At 32.1% G+C, this 21,289-nt stretch overlaps 1 protein-coding gene across 5 annotated transcripts in view; it reads right to left on the minus strand.

The window, feature by feature from the left end:
- Positions 1-4,189: 4,189 nt before the first annotated feature.
- Positions 4,190-21,289, minus strand: part of MTX2 (metaxin 2) — a 66,469-nt gene continuing 49,369 nt past the window's right edge. For 3 of the 5 annotated variants that reach the window (XM_077883465.1, XM_077883464.1, XM_077883466.1), the window contains exons 5-10: positions 18,254-18,330; positions 17,012-17,104; positions 16,474-16,512; positions 15,963-16,088; positions 14,627-14,703; positions 4,190-4,645 (exon numbers count right to left, since the gene is read on the minus strand). In XM_077883465.1, the coding sequence (XP_077739591.1) occupies positions 4,462-4,645; positions 14,627-14,703; positions 15,963-16,088; positions 16,474-16,512; positions 17,012-17,104; positions 18,254-18,330 (596 nt within the window). In that variant the 3' untranslated portion in view covers positions 4,190-4,461. Of the gene's footprint in view, positions 4,646-4,772; positions 4,813-14,626; positions 14,704-15,962; positions 16,089-16,473; positions 16,513-17,011; positions 17,105-18,253; positions 18,331-21,289 lie in introns of all 5 variants that reach the window. The other 2 variants (XM_077883467.1, XM_077883468.1) reach the window with 2 other exon arrangements.

Raw genomic sequence — 21,289 nt, forward strand, 5'->3', positions numbered from 1 at the left:
CAAAATACATACTCTTTTCAATTGCACATGAAACATTCACCAAGATAAACTATATTTTAGACCATAACAAAAACTTTAACAAATTTTTAAAAAATGAAATATAATGTATGTTCTAGAAATATAACAGAATTAAACTAGAAATCAGTAATAGAAATGATACCTGGAAAGTCCTCAAATATTTTCAAATAATACACTTATAAATAACCCATGGGTCAAAGAAAAATCACAAGGGAATTAGAAAATATTTCAAACTGAATGAAAATAAGAGCACAATATGTCATATTTCCTTTCAAGCAATATTTAGAACACCTGGCTGGCTCTGTTGGTAGAGCATGCAGCTCTTGAAGTCATGAGTTTGAGCCCTATCTTAGTTGTAGGGATTACTTTAAAAACTTAAAAAAAAACAAAAACAAACAAACAAAAAAAACTGGAGAGCAAGGAGAAGAAATAAGAACAAAGAAGAACTGAGAATGACATAAGTAACAGAAAAATCAATGAAACCAAAAGCTGGATTTTTGGAAAAACAATAAAATTGACAGATCTCTAACCAGACTAAGAAAAAGATGAAAATGAAAAATATGAAGAAGGAAAGAAGGGACATCATTACAGATGCTACAGACATTAAAAGGATTATGGAGGGATGCCTGGGTGGTTCAGTGGTTGAACGTCTGCTTTTGGCTCAGGGTGTGATCCTGGAGTCCCAGAATCAAGTCCCACATCGGGCTCCCTTCATGGAGCCTGCTTCTCCCTCTGCCTATGTCTCTGCCCCCCTCTCTCTCAAATAAATAAATAAATAATAAATAAATAAATAAATAAATAAATAAATAAATAAATAAATAAATAAATAAATACAAATCTTTAAAAAAAAAGGATTATGAAAAACCAAGAACTCTATGGCCATAAATTCAAAAACGTGGAGAAAATGGACAAATTTTCTATAAAGGCATACACCAAAGCTCACTCAAGTGGAAAGAGATAACCCGAATAGCCCTAAATCTACTAAGTAACTTAAAATTTTAAGTTTAAAATCTTCCAACAAAGAAATCTCTAGGCTGAGGGACCTGCATTGGTAAATTCTACCAAACATTCAAGGAAGAATACCAAATGTAAACTCTTCTAAAAGGAAGGAATATTTCCTGACTCATTTAATGAGGCCAGCATTAACCTGATACCAAATCCAAAGGTATTACATAACTGGAGATCAACACTTTCCATAAATATAGACACAAAAATCTTTAACAAAATCTAGGAAATCATATCCTATGGGATTTATCCCAAGAAACTAAAGTTGATTCCATATTTAAAAATCAATTAATGTAACCTTTCATTTCCACATACTAATGACAAAACTATGATCATCTCAATGGGTACAGGAAAAGACTCTGATAAAATATACCACTCATTCATGATTTAAACACACATACACAAACTCTCTACAAACCAGACACAGAACTTTCTCAACCTGGTAAAAGGCATCTAAAAAAATCCTACTAACCACCCCTAATGGTGGACTGAATACTATCCCCCTAAGATAATGAATAAGGTAAAGATGTCCATTCTCACTACTCCTGCTCAGCACTGTACTAGAAGTCCTAGTCAGTGCTATAGGCAAAACCAAAAAACAAAGTGAAACAACACAAGCAAAAGGCATATGGATTAGAAAGAAATGACTATTTCTATTCACAGAACACAAAACTGTCAAAGTAAAAAAATCCCAGAGTCTACTACAGTTTTATCAAAAATTCAATTATTGTAATTTGATAAAAATGTAAGGAAAAAAATTAGATAGAAATCCAACCCTAATTCTTAGGAACTTAAAAACAGATTAGGAAAATACTTCTATCAGTCTAGATATAATCAACCTTTTTAATATTTAAGATTCAATAAAACATATAAATTAGCTCATAAGAAACTGGTTATAATACTTTAAAACAAGAAGTTAAAATGTTTTAAAAAGTTATTTTACTTTAAAATACAGGATCTTGAAACATCTCAATGTAGAACTACATTTTATCCATCCTCATTAAATGACAATCATACACAACAGTATGAAAAATGTTATCAAATATTATGTTCATCAAAAAAGTATCAGAAAAAAAAAAGAAAAAAATTTTAAAAAGTATCAGGATGGGGGCACCTCAGTGGCTTAGCCAGTTAACCTGCTGCCTTTGACGGCTCAGGTCATGAACTCAGGATTCTGGAATCAAGACCTGCATCAGGCTCCCTGCTCAGCAGAGTCTGCTTTTCCCTCACACTCTTGCCACTGTTTGTGCTCCTCTCTCAAATAAATAGAATCTTAAAAAAAAAAAAAAAAAAAGGCATCAAGATATACTAAGTGAATCTCTCAGACTGACATTTTTTATTTTTCCTGGATTTGGCCTCCTAATGAATTAATTCAATGTCTACTTGTCCAATAGTCAATTAAAAAGTAACAAGTTGGGAAAAAAAAAAAAAAAGTAACAAGTTGGACTTCTAAAGGGTTTCATAGAAGATATATTAAGTCCAATAATGCACATCATTCAGGTGCATTATTAGACTGTATCTATCTTGATTGAAACTTTGTCACTACTCACAATTTTAATTTAAATAAAGGACTATGCTAGTTATTTTCATGTTAAATATTTTGACAGTAAAACATTTAACTTTTTAGACAGCAAACTAGCTCTTCAGTGATCATTTTTAGCTACTATGAATTGGCTTTGTGGATCCAAATTTAAAAGATAAAAAGAGACAACTGAATCACTATCATGGGATAGTCAAGGTTTCTACTTTCTAATGCATTGTTTTGATGGGGATTCACTCAAGACTAGAGAAAAACAAGGCCTCCCAGAGGCTTCCATAGATATGATAAGTCTTAAGGAAGAGTAAATAACTCAACTTTGATAAAAAGGCATCTATTTTTTTTTATAAAAAGGCATCTAAAATAACTATCTAAAAAAATCTATTATCCCCCAATGTTCCTCATTTTAAAATAAGAATACAAAAAAAATAATACAGCCAGTAGTAAAGATAAAAATACCACAGCTTATTTTGCTGAAATGTTTTAATATCAAAAAAAACTCAAAGAAAAAAGTCTAGATTTTATACACAAGTACAAATGGTTTCAGTTCAATTAAATGAATGTTACGATTTAAGAAAAAAAATCAAGTACAAAACAAGTATACAAAAATATATACCAAAAAAGAAACCAAACAAACCTGTCATAAAAATTTTGCAGAAACACAGGTAGCTTGGGATTTTTTATTTTAATAATACGCATTTAAAAACTAATTAGTTCAGGAAAGCTATAAATAGCACTATAATCCAAAGAGAGTACCCAAAGTTTATACAGGATTTAGACTAAGGATAACCTAATTTACCCATAATATGGTCTAAATCTAAAAAAAAAAAAAAAAAAAAAATTTGGTCTAAATCTATAATCTTAATCAAAAAAGTGTAGTGTTCACTAAAAGCCAAACAGATGCCAGAATGCCTGTGTTTGAATTCAGCTCTACCTCTATAACCAAAGGCAAGGCATTATGCTTGCTTTCTACCATCCTCTCTGTAAACTGGGGATAATATCCTTCATACTGTTTTTGTAAGGATTAAATGAGGTAAAAATGCCTGGTATTACATAAAAAGCAAATATAAAAGTACTATTATCCTGATATTTTCAAGACGTGATATGATTTTCACATCTCTTTATAGCATCCTTTGTTGTATATAAAATATTAGAAAATTTGAAAGGGACAAAACCTATAATCCTTAGTGCTTATATACAAATTCCTGTTGATACCTCTGTGAAAACTAAACTCCCTTTCCCACAAGAGGAATAAAACATTATTAAAATATTCTTGTCTCAAAAAAATAAGGTCCTTGAAACTCTACCTTCATCCCAATATAAATTATAGCTGCTCTGATTAAATATTTACAAATTCAGTTAGGTTTAGATGAAGAGTGTTCTTAAATGGTAATCTGTTCTGGGATTTAATTGCCTTGCTATTATTTACATTTTCTAAGTGCATACTTTGTTTGTGTGAAGTGAATACTTGTTAAGAACATTTTTCCCCGTCTCTAGGTTCAGCATGTATCAAAGTAATCTTAAAAGTATGGAACACAAATTACTTGCCTTAGAAAAGACAGTTTATTGCATGTATAAAAGCTCAGAGTGGCTTTTGGAAAGATCAAAAGAAAGTAAATACACTAACCATTCAGTTCTTTTGCACTTTATTTTTATATGCATACATGTTTCAAGAAAACAGAAATTTCAAGATACAGAGTACAGCAAATCAAATGAAATCATTCAGAATTATTTGAAGTAACAGTATAAAGTACATGTATAGGATACATTATATAATTTATTCTGAGGTTTCAAAAAACAGTGTTTTTGGTTTTAAAATTCTGATACCATTATTTACTATAACGTTCAAGTAACATATTTCAAGTTGTTTTTTAAAATAATAACTAAATTAAGACATATCTCTACGATGATCTGATAGATGAGCTGCCTTTACCACGATCTTCAAAATAGTGCTGTTCAATTCTTCTACAGAAAGCAAGGAGGTTGCTGTAGTTTTTCACCTTCTCAGAAAGTTCATCATTGGTCAATTGTGTGGTAAGAATGGTATACAAATGGCCAAATACTAGTGCATCTAGTTCAGTAGGCCTAAAACAGAAGTAGAAATGAGAGTAACATGAACAGCATTTACTTTGTATGGCAAAATATACATTACTTTTTAAAACATTTTATTAATTTATTTAAAAGAAAAAGTTATATAAGAAATAAATCCTACCTCAACTTGATAGAATTTATTTTGTTTTTACTTGGAGTTTCTGTTGTAAGATATGAAAAAAAAACCTTTTAAATTATAATTTGCTAGTTGTGCGACTTGTTTTTTAAAGTAGTACGTTGTTAAAATAATATTGGTGTAATTGATCATATTCATTTTACTCATTAATTTATCCACTAAAAAATACAGCAGGTCTCCAGTATACTAGGAACCATGCTAGAGATGTTAAGAACATGAAAGATATTCTAAGACATGGACACAAAACATAAATTACAACACAATTTAGTAAGTGTTTTAATAGACGCATAAACAAAATTCTATCAAAGTACAGGCTATCACTGTGGCGCTAGGACAAATGACACCTGATTACCCAATTATATATTAACAACATAATTTAATTTTAATTTTACAACTTTTAAATTAATTTAGCTTTCATTTTTAAAAAAAGATTTATTTATTTATTGGGGCGAGGGGCAAAAGGAGAGAAATGAGAGAATCTCAAGCAGACTCCTTGCTGAGCTCAGAACCCAATGGTCATGACCTGAGTTGAAATCAAGCATTGGACCCTTAGCTGACTGGGCCACCCAGGCACCCCAATAATTTGGCTTTCTGAAGGAGAGATAAAGATGGCTTCAACAAAAAATTTTCTAGGGTATTTTTCCCTTCAATTATATATTAGTAACAAAAAATTGAAATTTATCTATAGATGAGGCATCACCAAACTACATTATACATTATATTAAAATAATTGCCAATAATATTAAAATATTACTAAAGGGAGAAAATATCACAATAATGAACTAATTATTGCCGTCAGTCCCATAGTGATAAAGTTTTTGAGAAAATGCGTGTTAGCTTAAGTAAATGTGAAAGTATGTTCCAATAATCTGGTTTGGAAGAACAGATTTTGGGGTCCATCAAATCTGAGTTTGGATCCTAACTCTGCCACTTACGTACTAGCTATGTGGCCTTGATCACTAATGATGAATGACCTCATGCTGTTGCGTGGTTTTAAATACCTCTTCAAGCCAATAATTCCCCAATATTTATCTCCAAACCCAGTCCCTCCCTTAATACAAGAATCATAAATTCAAATGTCTACATAACATCGCCACCCAAATGCTAAATAAGCATCTCAAACTTGCACATCTCATATTCCCAAAATAAAAGGTACTCAGCTATTTGAGCCAAAACTCTCATTCTCTTCTTCTCTTTCTCTTACCCTTTCATACCCATCAGCAAGTATTGCAAGACACAACCACCAAGTAAGTCCTGATTACTACCATTTATATCTCTCCATTATCATCTACTCTGAGCCACTATCATCTCTCACTATAGCCTTCCTGCTTCTATTTATTGACCACATAGTAGCCAGAGTGATTTTTTTTTTTAATGTCACCAGACCATACCACTCCAAGCATAAACTATTCCAATGAATATCCATTCTATTTACATGGATATGCCAAACTTCTTACCTGTAGCAAACAAAGCCTAGACAACCTGGCCCCTGCTTCTCTTCAATCTCATCTCTTACCACTGTCAACACACAACCAATATTGGCCTTGCCTCCTCCATTTGAACAGATCAAACTCAAGCCCACTTAGGGCTTGACCCAATTATTCCTGCTATCTGGAACACTCTTCCCTTAATTTCACATTGCTGGCTCCTTCTTGTTTTTCAGAGTAAGGCTTAAATGTCACATCTGAACACCCAAACTAAAGCGCACATGCAGCCACTTACTACCGTGTGAGCCTATCTGAATTCTCCATGTAGTACTTAATACTATCAATATCTGTTGTTAATTGCCTGTCTCCCTCTCTGCTTGTTTCCTGCTGTGTTCCCAATACTTAGAACAAAGCCTGGGACAAAGAGTTCTTAATAAATGTTTTGAATGAATAAAAAGGTGATTCATTTTTCATGCCACACTTTAACTATGTCCACTTAACTGATGATACTCTAAGCTCTTCAGAGGTAACACTGCATATCTCTCTTATATCCCTACTTCTTAGAAAAGGATCAGAGGAACTGAATCACAGTATTTGCTGAATGCAAGGGGACAGTAAGCATCCTGCCTAAAGTATGCAGGATATTTAATTTGTCAATAGTACTTATTCTTTCAAAGCCTTCCCTTTTTTTGGCACATTCATGAAGAATTAGTAACAAAGTCAGATGTGTAGTCAATGGTCATGTTTAAGAGGGTAGCCAACAGTATAGTATTAAAAAAATCACAAGTGTCCTTGGACTTAACAACATCATGAATAATATCATTAGAAATGAAGAATCAATAATAAATGGATACCTGAAAAGAACCAGGGATGTAGAAGGTGGATAAATGTAGAGGTACTTTGCGAGAAGTAATATAAACACTAACTCTTCCATATCCATAAGCATATTTCTTAAAAGGTGTTATCTCACCAATTTAAGATTTATTTTTTTCCCTAATTATGTAGGGTTAACTACTTTTTGCTTCTTGAAGTAGATCATTTAAAAAGTGAATGTTTCCTGATGCAACTTTCAGTGATAAAATTGTGTGTCCGTTATCAGTAAATGAAGGCTCTGAAGGAGTTTAAGTGTGTATTCAAACTAGAGTGGTCTAGACGTATCCCTGAAGTGGTCAAATGTTATTATCTGCAAACATATATCCATATAACTCAAAAGGTGCTGAATTATATAGGTAATGAGCATATTGCAACTGATCTCTTGTTACATAAAGACAGCAACTGTGTGGCAAGTTACTTTAGAACATCTAAGAAGGAGTAGAATACAATATACTAAAATCAAATGAAACACATATACTTAACTCCCAATGCATATTTTTTAATCTTTACAAATTTCAGCAATTACTTATATTAATTTAGATATATATGACATATATAAATTACCAATTCCTGTAATTCTTTCTTTTTGAAAAGTCCACTTGTGGTAGTGGTGCTACAACTGTAGATCATTACTAAAACTCAGAGCCATAAACATAAAAGTTTTACCATATGTAAAAACCATAAGCCTGATTTTTTTAAAAAAAGCAATAAACTCAAAAACATTTGCAATTCATGAGACAAGGAAAAAAAAACCACACTTTGCCCAATATTTGTACTGTTTAATTGAGCCAAGATCTTAATGCACATTGTTTTAATTACCTTTCCTTCAAAAAAAAAAAAATTTACCTTTCCTATACTCTATAAAGGGACATTTCCACCCTTATGTTTACTAGGCAGGAGTTGCAATTTGAATGCTGATAGCAACTCTCTTCCTAAGACTTTTAACATCTTTCATTTATATTACATCCATCTTTATAGACTTTTATTAGAAAAATATCCCAGGATCATAAATATATTTTTAAGATTCTAAGAAATGTGTTGCCTTATCTTGCATTATCATTCTTTCTACATTTCCAATGGTTGGTTATTATTATTCTTTTTTTCCCCTAGTTTTGCTGAAAATAATTGACATGCATCAGTGTATAAGTTTAAGGTATACAGTATGATGGTGTGATTTACATATATGATGATTATACCAAAAGTTCCAGCTAATATCAGTTATCTACTATTCTTTCATTTGAATATCAAAATAAAAATACCGTAAATGTGAATGTTTTCCTACTCTTTCCCACTTAAAATTGTTCTATATTCAACTTTTTGCTTTATTATGATTGAATATTTCTTTCTTCCTGATACCTTTCATAGTCAGTCTAGTTTCAAATACATTAATTTTGTCTCAATGTTCAGTAATTTTTCTTAAACTGTTAACTTGCCAGGTCTTCATGCTACTAGAGATAACCTACATATACCATATCTTTATATATCCATCATTGATCTCAGGACTGTCATTCAAGTTTGTAAATCAAGCCCCTTGCCATCAACCTTTTTTAGATTTTGCCTTTGAAATTTTGAACGACTTTCCCTTAATTTTCTCAAATGGTGATTTTTTTAAATTATTATTAAAGTATAATTGACCTACAATGTTAGGTTAGCTTCAGATGTACAACATACAGATTCAACAACTCTATACATTACTCAATGCTCAACCACAATAACCATAGTTTATACATTATTACAATATTATTGACTATATTCTCTATGTGTACTTATTTATTTTATAACTAGAAGTTTGTACCTCTTAATCGCCTTTATCTATTTTGCTTATCCCTCCTGCCCACCTCCCTTCTAGTAACTGTCAGTTTGGTTTCTGTATTTAAAAGTCTGGGTTTTTTTGGGTTTTTTGTTCATTTGTTTTGTTTTTTAGATTCCAAATGTAAATCAAAATTTTTTTCAAATATAAGTAAAATTGTATGTTCTTTCTTTGTCTGATTTAAATTTTAGCATAATACCCCTGAGGTCCATCCACGTCGCTGCAAGTGGCAAATCTCATTCCTTATGCTCAATAATACATATAGCACATCTTATTATATATTTTATATATGTGTGTATATATAAGTGTGTGTATATATATATGTGTATATATACTTTCTTTAGTCATTCACCTATTGATAGACACTTGGCTTGCTTCTATTTCTTGGCTATTACAAATGATACTGTAAAAAACATAGGGGTGCATATATCTTTTCAAATTAGTGCTTTCATTTTCTTTGGGTAAATATCCAGTAGTGAAATTACTGGATCATATTTCTATGTTTAATTTTTTGAGGAAACTCCATACTGTCTTCCACAATGGCTGCACCAATTTACATTCCCACCAATAGTGTACAATTTCTCTATCCTCACCAACATTTTTTATTTCTTGTCTTTTTGATATGAGCCATTCTGACTGGTAAGGTGGTATCTCACTGTGGTTTTGATTTGCATTTCCCTATTGATCAGTGATGTGAAGCATCTCTTCATGTGTCTGTATGTCTTCTTTGGAAAAATATCTATTCAGGTCCTCTGCTCATCTTAAATCAGATTAGTTTGTTGAATTATAGAAGTTCTTCATAGAGTTTCTCTATTAGCCTCATATCAAATATATCATTTGCAAATATCTTCTTCCATTCAGTAGGTTGCCTTTTTAATTTTGTTGATGGTTTCCTTCACTGTGCAAAACCGTTTTATTTTGAGGTAGTTCCAAGTTTATTTTTGCATTTGTTTCCCTTGCCTGAGGAGACATACCAATAAATATGTTGCTAAGGCTGATGTCTAAAGCATTACCGCTTATGTTTTCTTTTAGTTTATGGTTTCATGTCTCACATTTAGGTCTTTAATCTACTTTGAGTTTATTTTTGTGTGTGGTATAAGAAAGTGGTCCAGTTTCGTTCTTTTACATGTAGCTGTCCTGTTTACCCAACACCATTTATTGAAGGCTGTCCTTTTCCCCATTGTATATTTTTACCTACTTTGTCAACTGACCACATATGTGTGAGTTTATTTCTAGGCTTTCTATCCTGTTCCATTGATCTATGTGTCTGATTTGGTGCCAGGACCATACTGTTTTGATTACTATAGATTAGTAGTATATCTTGAAACCTGGGATTAAGATACCTCCAGCTTTGTTCTCCTTTCTCAGGATTGCTTTGGCTATTTGAGGTTTTTTATGATTCCATACATACTTTGGGAATATTTGTTCTAGTTCTGTGAAAAGTGTTATTGGTGTTTTGATAGGGATTGCATTCAATCTGTAGATTACTTTGGGTAGTATGGACATTTTAACAATACTAATTCTTCAAATCCATGAGCATGCTAAATCATTCCACTTGTGTCATATTAAATTTCTTTCATCAATGTCTTATGGTTTTCAAAGTATAGGTCTTTCACTTCTCTGGTTAAATTTATTCCTTGGCATTTTTATTCTTTTTGATGCTACTGTAAACAAGATTGTTTTCTTAATTTCTGTTAGTGCATAGAAATGCAGTAGATTTCTATATATTAATTTTGCATCCTGCAACTTTACTGAATTCATTTATGAGTTCTGATAGTTTTTAATGGAGTCTTGGATTTCTACATATATTATCAGGTCATCTGCAAATAATGACAGTTTTACTTCTTCCTTAACAATCTGGATAGAGATGCCCAAGTGGCTCAGAGGTTGGGCACCTGCCTTTGGCTCAGGGTGTGATCCCAGATTCCAGGGGTTCGAGTCCCATATTAGGCTCCTTGCATGGAGCCTGCCTCTCTGTGTCTCTCATGAATAAAAAAATAAAATCTATAAATAAATACATACATACATACAATCTGGATGTCTTTTATTTCTTTGTGGTAAAAGTGGTAGAATGGATATTCTTGCCTTGTTCCTGATCTTAAGGAAAAAGCTTTCAGTTTTTCACCATTGAATTTGTTAGCTGGATTTTTCATATACGGCCTTTATTATGTTGAGGTATATTCCCTCTATGCCCACTTTGTTGAGTTTTTGTCATAAAGAGATGTTGTACTTTAAGTACCTTTTCTGCATCTATTGAGATGATTAAATGGTTTTTATCCTTCCTCTTACTAATGTGATGTATCATACTGATTGATTTGAGAATAATGAACCACCCTTGCATCCATGGAATAAAGCCCACTTAATCTTGAGGTGCCTGGGCGGCTCAGTCAGTTGAGCATCCACTCTTGATTTCAGCTTAGGTCATGATCTCAGGGTTGAGAGATCAAGCCCCAAGTTGGGCTCCATGCTCAGAATGGAATCTGTTTGAGATTCTCTCTCTCCCTCTGCCCCTCCCCCTGCTCACATGTGCATGCTCTCTCCCTAAAATAAATAAATCTTTTAAAAAGATAAAATAAGTCCCACTTAATCTTGGTGAATGATCTTTTTTTTTCAATTTTATTTACTTATTCATGATAGACACAGAGAGAGAGAGAGAGAGGCAGAGACATAGGCAGAGGGAGAAGCAGGCTCCATGCACTGGGAGCCTGACGTGGGATTCGATCCCGGGTCTCCAGGATCGCGCCCTGGGCCAAAGGCAGGCGCCAAACCGCTGTGCCACCCAGGGATCCCTGCCCAATGATCCCTTTAATGCACTGTTGAATTCAGTTTGCTAACATTTGTTGAGGATTTTTGCATCTATGCTCACCACAGGCACTAGCCTAGTTTTCTTTTTTTGTAGTATCTTTGCTTGGTTTTAGTATCAGAATAATGCTGGTCTTATAGAATGAATTTGGAAGTTTTCCTTCCTCTCCTATTTTTGGGAATAGCTTGAGAAGAATGGGCATTAACTCTTCTTTAAATATCTGATAGAATTCACCTGTGAAACTGTCTGGTCTTGGACTTGTTGGGAGTGTTTAGATTACTGACTTAATTTCTCAAATGGCAATTTCTTTATTGAATAAACCTCAGTAAAATCCAATTCCTCCCCGAAATTTTTCGTCTTAAGATTCCCATGTATAATTTTTGTAGCATTTCCTGTAGCATATACCCTTTCCTATCAGTATATGAGGGTATATTTTCAAGTTTTACCATTTAATAGTTAATAGCAGTACTCTTTTTCAAACATAACTCCTCTTCCAATTTCTCAATTTAAACTACTTTAAACCAACATTTATTGATCCTCTGCTGACAAATAGGTTTTGTTTAGAAAACACACAGACCTGCAAGGAGCTCATAAATGCTTTACAACAGTATAATTCATTCTACCCTGACTACACTTAGGGGAAAAAAGGTATAAAAATAACACTTTAAGAAAAGTTTTACTTTTTCATTCCAGGTCCATGCTCACCACATGAAAAAGAACAAATGATCTAGCAGCCTTTGGATAGATGTTTTAACAGATATCACAGCAGCAAGACAGCTTGGATACAGCAGGAAATACAGATTTTGTTATAGTTGCATTTCAAATATATGATTTAAATACTTAAAAGGCTACCCACACTAAATATGATAAATGATAAAAAGGCCACCAGTATATCTATCTTGTGTTATTTCTAATTTCCCTCAATTTCACTTTCCTAAATTTTTCTTTCTACCATTTATCTTCTTGGTCCCCTTTTCCCAATTCCTCTTCTTGCTCCAGGATCTCCTCACCCACCCTTTCCCCTTCTCTCACCAAGTAAAACTACTAAATTCTTTTCAATGAGTCCTCTCAACATCCCCAGGAAGTTAGCTAGGAGAAAAATTCATTCTAATTTTAGAGGGTACTGGGAGGATACATAGGGAAATAAAGTAGCAAGCTGCTGAAGTCCGGTATATATTAGAGCCAAGAACAGAATTCAGGGCCACCAACCTGGAATCCAATACTACCTTATCGAGACTTAAGCCATGCTCTATTCACTAAAGTACAGTATCTCACAAAGTAATGATGCCTGACAGATAGAAGTGAGGAAAAGACTGTCATATCAGAGTGAAAACACAAATTATTTTTTCCTAATTACAGTTTACTATTAATTAGAGAATGGGGTAAAACTAAAATTAAAAATGAAATCTATTTTTCAATTGTTAGGGGAAGATGTTTATGTAAGTATCATACAAGGTAAAATTGTTTCAGAAACCTACACCTTCATATAAATTAAGCAGTTCCTCCACAGCAAACCTTTGGTTTTGTGTTTGTTCTAAATTTTGAATTTTTCATTACAAGCTTAAATATAATTGTACCCTAATAAAAAGAAAACTGTTGTGATATGTCCACTAAATCACATGCTCAATGATACCTGGTTATGAATGAAGTCTCTGACACGGAGTTTAAATGAGAAAAATAAGTCTCCCATGAAGGCAGCATGCATAACAAAACTACCTCCTAACACAGAATGATGCAATTCAAACAATAAAACACACTTCTGGGCTTTTCAGGCCCTAAGAATTCCTGTCAGCAAGAAAAGGAACTACTTGGTACTACACATGGATACATTTTCTTTTGTGTCAGAGACTAAACAAATAGACTCTGCATAGCAAACATCACTAGAAACAGGAACACAGCTTTAACTACCAGGATTTCATGGTTTCAATTCTATGAACTTTGTGCTTCAGAGATCAACAGACCCCAAATATCATATGTAGTATACATTAATATTTTATAAAAATATTTCCAAGCTATCATCCTTGTCATTTTTGCTACAAATATTAGTATCTCTCCCAAAAGATGTTTCATATGGCTACAGAAGATGAATGCCTATAAAGATATAATAGCAAATAAACCTTTTTAAAAAGTATCAATCTAAAAAGCAAAAATTTGTACTACGGAGCCTAGAAAAGGCTAGAGTTTCTAAATAAAACACTGAGATTAAAATGTTAATTTAAGCCCATCTTAAACTGGATCACAGGAGGATTCTGATATATTAAAATTATAACTTTTTTTGAAAAAAGAGGAAAACTCATTCTTTGCCTATATTATTACTCTTTTCGAGATTACAAAATAATTGTCTTTATGAGACATAAATTAATCAATTTATGTGTGTGTGTGTGTGTGTATATATATATATAAAATCTATATCCTTCATGCTTTCTATGCTTTACAAATATTTTCATTAAATTTAAAAGATAAGTTCAAAATAGTGCTTGTCCATCCAACAAAATTTTTTAATTGTTTAGTTTTCTGATCCAGGGGGACCCAGGGTATCACTGTATATAAACAAAGATGGTTATACTTTATGTTTTAACAATATTTTGCAAATGAATTTTGTTAAGATGATGTAGTTCCATACACAGCACCTCCAACTACCCCTAGTGGTATATTTATATCATAAAATAATGACTGGTTTACATGTCTGCCCTTAAGACTAATTTTTAATGGCAATTATGTCATAGAAATTTTGGTCTCCCAGAGCCTAGAGCTGTGCTTGATAACCAACAAGTGCTAAGTAAATGTTTAATGAGGGGAAAAATGAAAAATAAAACAAAATGTCTTCACAAATATTTCTTGATAAAACAATTCCTCTATGATAAAATAAACTTGTAATCTAACAACATAGAAAAGCAACTAACTAAAAAAAGATAAATTTTCTTACTGCTTATTGAAGAAATATGGTTGTGTTCCCAGTCTTTGAGAAAGCGCTTGACAGCACTGGTCTACATCTTCTAAGACCTAACAGAGGCAACAGACCCCCCAAAAATATTTAAATTAGTAAAACAATAAAATATGTCTACAATCTCACAGTTTATAACAAAAATGTAAATTTAGGTGACCTTTTATCGTATATTTAGATCAGACAATAAAACACATATAGAACATAAGTAATACTTTCTATGTAAGAAACAGGAAGAAAATTTGAAACTTCCCTTTAAACACAAGTATATTTAAATTACTTTATAAGGATTACTACTTAGAAAGTTTTTTTTTTTTTTTAAGATTTTATTTATTTATTCATGACAGAGAGAGAGAGAGAGAGGCAGAGACACAGGCAGAGGGCAAAGCAAGCTCCATGCAGGGAGCCCGACATGGGACTCGATCCCGGGACTCCAGGATCATGCCCTGGGCTGAAGGCAGGCGCTAAACCACTGAGCCACCAGGGCTGCCCTAAGAAAGTTTTTATCTCAAAACTCAACCCCTTACAAAAATGTATTCCTGAATCCATATATTCAACTGACTTTATGTATGTAAAAAAATCTGCTTCATAAAGATGACACTGCTGACCCACCAGGAGTAAAAGCGTTTGAGTTGTTTTCCCAGTAGTGGAGATGGATTTTATTTACTGGATCCCTATTCATCTACCCAATCCCCCTTATGGCCAATGGCACACATCGGTAAACTGGCTGGCAAGGACTATGAGCAGACTTGAAAAAGAGACATTATTAGTTTAATGACTGAATTAGTTCAATCTTATAACTTTGACAAGCTATGTATTTTTTTAATTTTGCTACTTCAGTAAATTTAAGACCAAAAAAAATAGATATATTAAGTGCTGTATTTAACAGGGTTTTATTTTTAAGCTCTGATGCTGTAGATCTATATTTATTGACATAAAAGTTGCCCACAATGCATTGGTGAATGGCAAAAAATTAGATCATAGAGTGCAAGGTATAATATGATCCCATTTAAGGAAAATGTCACTAAGAGACATCTAGAAGAATGTTCTCCAAATAGTTAACAGTGGTAATTTCTAGGTGGTAGGATTTCAAACAATTTCTATTTCCTTTTTTAATTTTTCTGTATTATACAGTTTGTTTTATAATAAGCATATGTGATTTTTATAAAACAAAGAAAAACCACTTCGCGTCAGAAAAAATAAGCGCAAATGTTTTCTCAATTTTTTTATTATGTTGAGATTTTTAAAGACTACCAATACAAAAAATGAATTTAATGCATTAAAGTTGAGGAAACCCTCAACTTTGACCTGAACTCACCTGGTCCAGAGTCTTGTTACCCCATCCAATAGCTTTCATCTTACGCTTGACTTCCCACTGTTTCTGATAGGCCAAAATATGATTCAAAGGCCAAGGGTAAGGAGATCCATATCTAGCATGAGTGATCTAGAGCAAAAAGACTTTGTGAGAAACATGATTCTTTCTAAAAACAAAGCCTGTTTTTACAAACAGAATCCTTAGGAAAACATATTTTTGGAACACAAATACAGCTATCTGAAAAAAATACATAGCTTGCAATCTAAAAAATTAAAATTTCAAACCATTCCTTTTAAAAATATATAAACTTTTATGTACTTTGCAACCAGTTAAATCAAACAATGACACATAGCTTCCCTAAAATGTATGTGCAAGCAAAATTAAAGTAAGTGAAAAACTATATCACTAATGGTATAAACCACAATGTTTCATTTATGAGCAGGGACTTACGATTCTGAGCAAAAGTGTTTTCTCATTAAATTTTAATTAAGATAAATGCTGCAGAACCACTCACCTCCCCTACTGTAGCTTCATCACACCACTGGAGATACAACTAGGAACAAAAGAACAGTCACTAAAACTTTAGAATATGAAAAAGAAAATGGATAAAATTATTTTTGGCCATGTTGATTTTTTATAAGCCAACTTTATAAAAGTCACATATATTAGAATTTTTCTGCCTCTAGCTAATGTTGCTATACAGAATTATTAAATTTAATTAATGGTAGTACTTCCTAAAAGTATTTCTTATTCACATAGTATATCTAAATACCGCTGAAGTATTTTACAGATACTATTTAAGTAAAACTCCCAAGGCCAAAGTCAAATAATGATTGGTCAAGAATCACTCCTTTTTACAAATAGAAAAAACCATATCTGAAAATGTCAGACAACTTATTCAAACATAATAACCAAATAATTTCAGTACCCATCCTAGGCCTAGAATTGCTTGACTATATTCCTATTTTCCAATAACTTTAAAATAACCCATAAGACATGATCTTTTATGAGAGGAAAAGCTTCTTTTCAAGGTCTATTATCTTCTATTATACCTCTGCAGTCAACAGCATATTGTTGACCAATTCCATGTAGGCTTTCATTTCTGCTTTTTGGACTTCATCCAGCCCATCACTAAGAGAATGGCCCTAAAGGAAATTTTAAAAAATTTAAAAGAGCATCATATTAAATAGACAAAAACTTTCAGTTATCTTACTACCAAGTAATATCAATGTTTTTACTTCATCGATGCTTTTACTATAAGTGTCTAATAAATTTCCAAAATATCTAAAATAAAATTTTATATGAAAAAGTTAATACTCTATCACTACAAAATATTGATAAATATTAATAAATGTTAATGGCATATTTATATGTCATTATAAAAATGTATCTTTCAATGGACAAAATTACATTATCAATTATTTCACAAGAGAAAAAAACAAGAATGGTCAGTAAACCTACGGTTTTTCTTTTTTTAGAGACTAACCTTATTAGTAATAAATGCCAAAAGACTGATATTTATTGTTGCTTATTAAGTGATCAAAGATGAAAAAGAAAGTTAGTAAAAGTATAGGGAAAGAGACACTAATTTAAAAATTCTAAAATACTATAATAATGAGTAGATGCATAAAATGGTATAACCCTTTAGTTCAATCCAGCCATCTTGGTGAGACTTTAAAAATGTATATAGTATCACAGTATCACTCTTAGGAATTTATCCTAAGGAGATAATCTGACAAGTGTACAAAGCCATCTGTAGAAGAATATTTATCTTAACAGTCAATAAGAGCCAAAAACTGACAATTTAGGTGTCCATCAATAAAGGCTTACGTAAATAAATTATAAAACATCCATACAAAATAATACTATACAATAATTTAGAAGGATGATATGTTACCCATAATGTTAATGGAGGTTGTCCTTATAACCACTAAAACCTAAACTGAATTCAAATGTATACACTAATATGTTCAACTTCTAAATATATCCTGTATCTACCTTCTCAAATGTTAACCTGACATTTTGTAACAACCAAAGTTTCCATTTGTGACCAAAACTCGTGTGAGTTAGAATATTATCTACCATTTTGTAAAGATCAAATTACATCTTTAGCTATTGATTTACATTATGGGGGAAAAAAAACTTATGCTTTAGAAATATTTCTCCACTAGTTTATATTGGCATTTTATAAAACTAGGTTAAAATCAATACAAATGTTAAGACACACTTAACAATGATGAATGACTTATTTAAGACTAACTGTGATCAAATATATTTAATATCTTTTTTATTACCTTGGCTTTAACGAATTGGACTATTGGACCAAGTTCTGATACTACTTGATTTCCTACATGAATAAAAGGTACTTTACCTGTGGAGGAAAAAAAAAAATGTATGAAAATACTTTCAGTAAGTTAAAACAAAAATAGAATCTGTTTTATTAATATGCTGATTTCATAACCCTATAACTTTTGAAAGTATAGTTAAATGTGCACGTGAAATTCTATAAGCTTTTAAACGAGTACTGATTAATTTTAAAAGAAAAAGGAGATTCATTTCTAGAGTTCTCACTTGTATGTGATAACTGATCACAATATTCCCTTTTTAGAACTAACACTAACAAATCGCTATATAGCAGCAGTAAACACTAATTATTCAAATTAAAACAACCAAGGCAGGACATTGGTCCACAACCACTATTAGATTTAAAAGAAATGTAATGGGGCTTTCTCTTCAGAATACAATGAATCAATCTGTACTTTAAATTACATTTAAGAAGACGACTTCTTTTTTATTTCTACTTTTAAATCTTAGACACCCATTAAGTTCAATATTTTAAGCATATAATGGTATAATAATAAATGTCTTTGACTAAAAAAAATATCAGGCATTAAGAGAATTAACAATCTTTGAAGGTATGATAGTTTATGAATTATAATACAAAGTATGTTCCCAGACACATCTGAGGAAAAAAAAATAAGTATGCTTATAAAAACTGGCTTCTCTAACTAAATGTCACATTAAAAAAGTATTTCATTTTTATAAATACTATAGTTGATGAAATTATCAGAGATGATGAAATAGTCTCCAAATAGCAATAAAGTTCACCCCAAAAGCTAGAGGATGAAACTTGCTATCAGACCTAGTTCAAATAGAGTTCACACTAACAGCAGGCTTCTTCATGGTCCTTTTTAACAGATTCACTCCTCTCTGTCTCACTCAGCCCAAGGGTAATGGATGAGGTCCATAGCACCAACAAAAGCTTCAGTCTATATCCATAGGATAACACGCATTACAAAAGGCAGGCAGGCCCCTTCAGGGAAATAACAACTCAATAGATATATTTAGAAGACATTTCCATATTACCAATATAAAAACACTGAATTCCACAGTTCCTTTTCCTACTGCTTTATAAATCTTGCAAAAAAGAATTTATCTGAGTATTAGGTCATACTGTTTTTTAACTTGGGATAAAATCTTTGTAAGTACTAAAATGCTAGAAATAGTGCAGGTCCTCTGAGATAAAATGATCTGAGAATGAAAACGATGTGTGGATAAATGCCTAAACTGAAGGCTATTTTTAGGTTTTAACACTTTGAAAGCCACGTATATTTCTCATTTTCAATATTCAGTTTGCCTTCTTGGAAGAAGGAGTTTGTATTTTCTTTCTTTTTCCTTTTTTCTTTTTCTTTCTTTCTTTCTTTCTCTCTCTCTCTCTCTCTCTCTCTTCTTTCTTTTCTTTCTTCTCTCTTTCTCTCTTTCTCTCTTTCTTTCTTTCTTTCTTTCTTTCTTTCTTTCTTTCTTTCTTTCTTTCTTTCTTTCAGATTTGCTTTATTTATTCATGAAAGACAGAGAGGCAGAGAGAGAAGCAGGCTCCCAATGGGGAGCCCAATGCAGGACTCGATCCCAGGACCCTGCGTTCACACCCTGAGCCGAAGACAGACAATCAACTGTTGAGCCACCGCCACCAGGCACCCCTGTATTTTCTTTAAAAAAAAAAAAAAATGCTTTCAGTAGATTCTGAAGCAGGAAAGCAGTGTGGGTAATCAACTGAGTATTCATGTATGTCTAAATATAAAGAAACATATAAAAATCAAGGCAACAAATTAGAAGTGAATAATGTTTTTTGTCACTTGCCTGACTTAAAGTGGAGCCAATGTTATATCCTTATTGCAGGTATCAAGCAAAAGCATGGTAAGACATTTATTCTGTGGCATCAATCAGAGATCATTAAAAAAAGAAAAAAAACAACTGAGGGCTCTATTTCTTATGTTAAGCAGAATAATCATTTTTAGAACTTTGGTTTTTAAAGGAAGCAAAAAGAAAGCAAGTTTGTAGATTCAGAAAATACTAGAAATAAAAAGAGCCCTGCATAACATCTAATCCAACCATTACACATTACAGATGTAGTCACTGAAGCTCAAAAAAGAGAAGTGAAATTTCCCAAGAAAATTGTTAATATGTGACAGGGTCACAGAAGGATTAGAGTAAAAATTTCCTAACTCTTAGCCAAGAGTGACTTGATTTCTGACCACTCTGTGATGCTCTCTGCTTTAAAAATCTACCATAGCAAGATCAAGCAAACAAAACATACCACTCATCACCCAAAATCATATGATAAAAGAGAATAATACTAGAGTGATGATAAAATTTAAATAAATGCCTTAAATAGAAAGGGTCATTTTCATCTACCTACAGGAAACTCCTCCTACGAATGTATGTATGAATATGTGTAGGTCTTATAGCCTCTATATTTGTCTTTCATAGGGTATATTAAAAAACCGATATCTAGCTAGGTGATAACTTAGTACAGCCATCTTAGGAAATAGGTGGATGAACTCTATGGCTTCTCCTCATTTGCCAAAGACATCAACTTTAGTATTAGATTATTAAGTTTTTTATATGTGTAGCTACACTTTTTGCATGATTACACAAAGGAAAAAGATGGGACAAAACCCAATATAATTCACCAGAATTCAGAAAGTTTATAAAACATACATTTAAAATTAACAGAAAATGAGTCAGTTAATGGTCTTCAACAATCTAAAATATGTCTACGTTTATAAGACTAGAAATTTTTTATGGAAATGTTTTAAAATGTAGATTCATCAATCTGTAAGTGTAGATGTATTAATGTAGAATTTTCAGTGTGTGTGAGGCTGTCTTCACAGTTTTTGACAATTACCACTTTAAGAACCTAAGATGAAAAGAAAGTCTTTTACACATTTCTAAGTTATCTTCGGAGTGAGAAGATATGTAAATGTCTCTCTGAAAAGCAATGTAGCACATTTATCCCAATCATTTGGACTTAATGGATTTACCCATAAAGG

The sequence above is a fragment of the Canis aureus genome, chromosome 34 (genome assembly GCF_053574225.1).
Source record: "Canis aureus isolate CA01 chromosome 34, VMU_Caureus_v.1.0, whole genome shotgun sequence".
Lineage (NCBI taxonomy): Eukaryota > Metazoa > Chordata > Mammalia > Carnivora > Canidae > Canis > Canis aureus.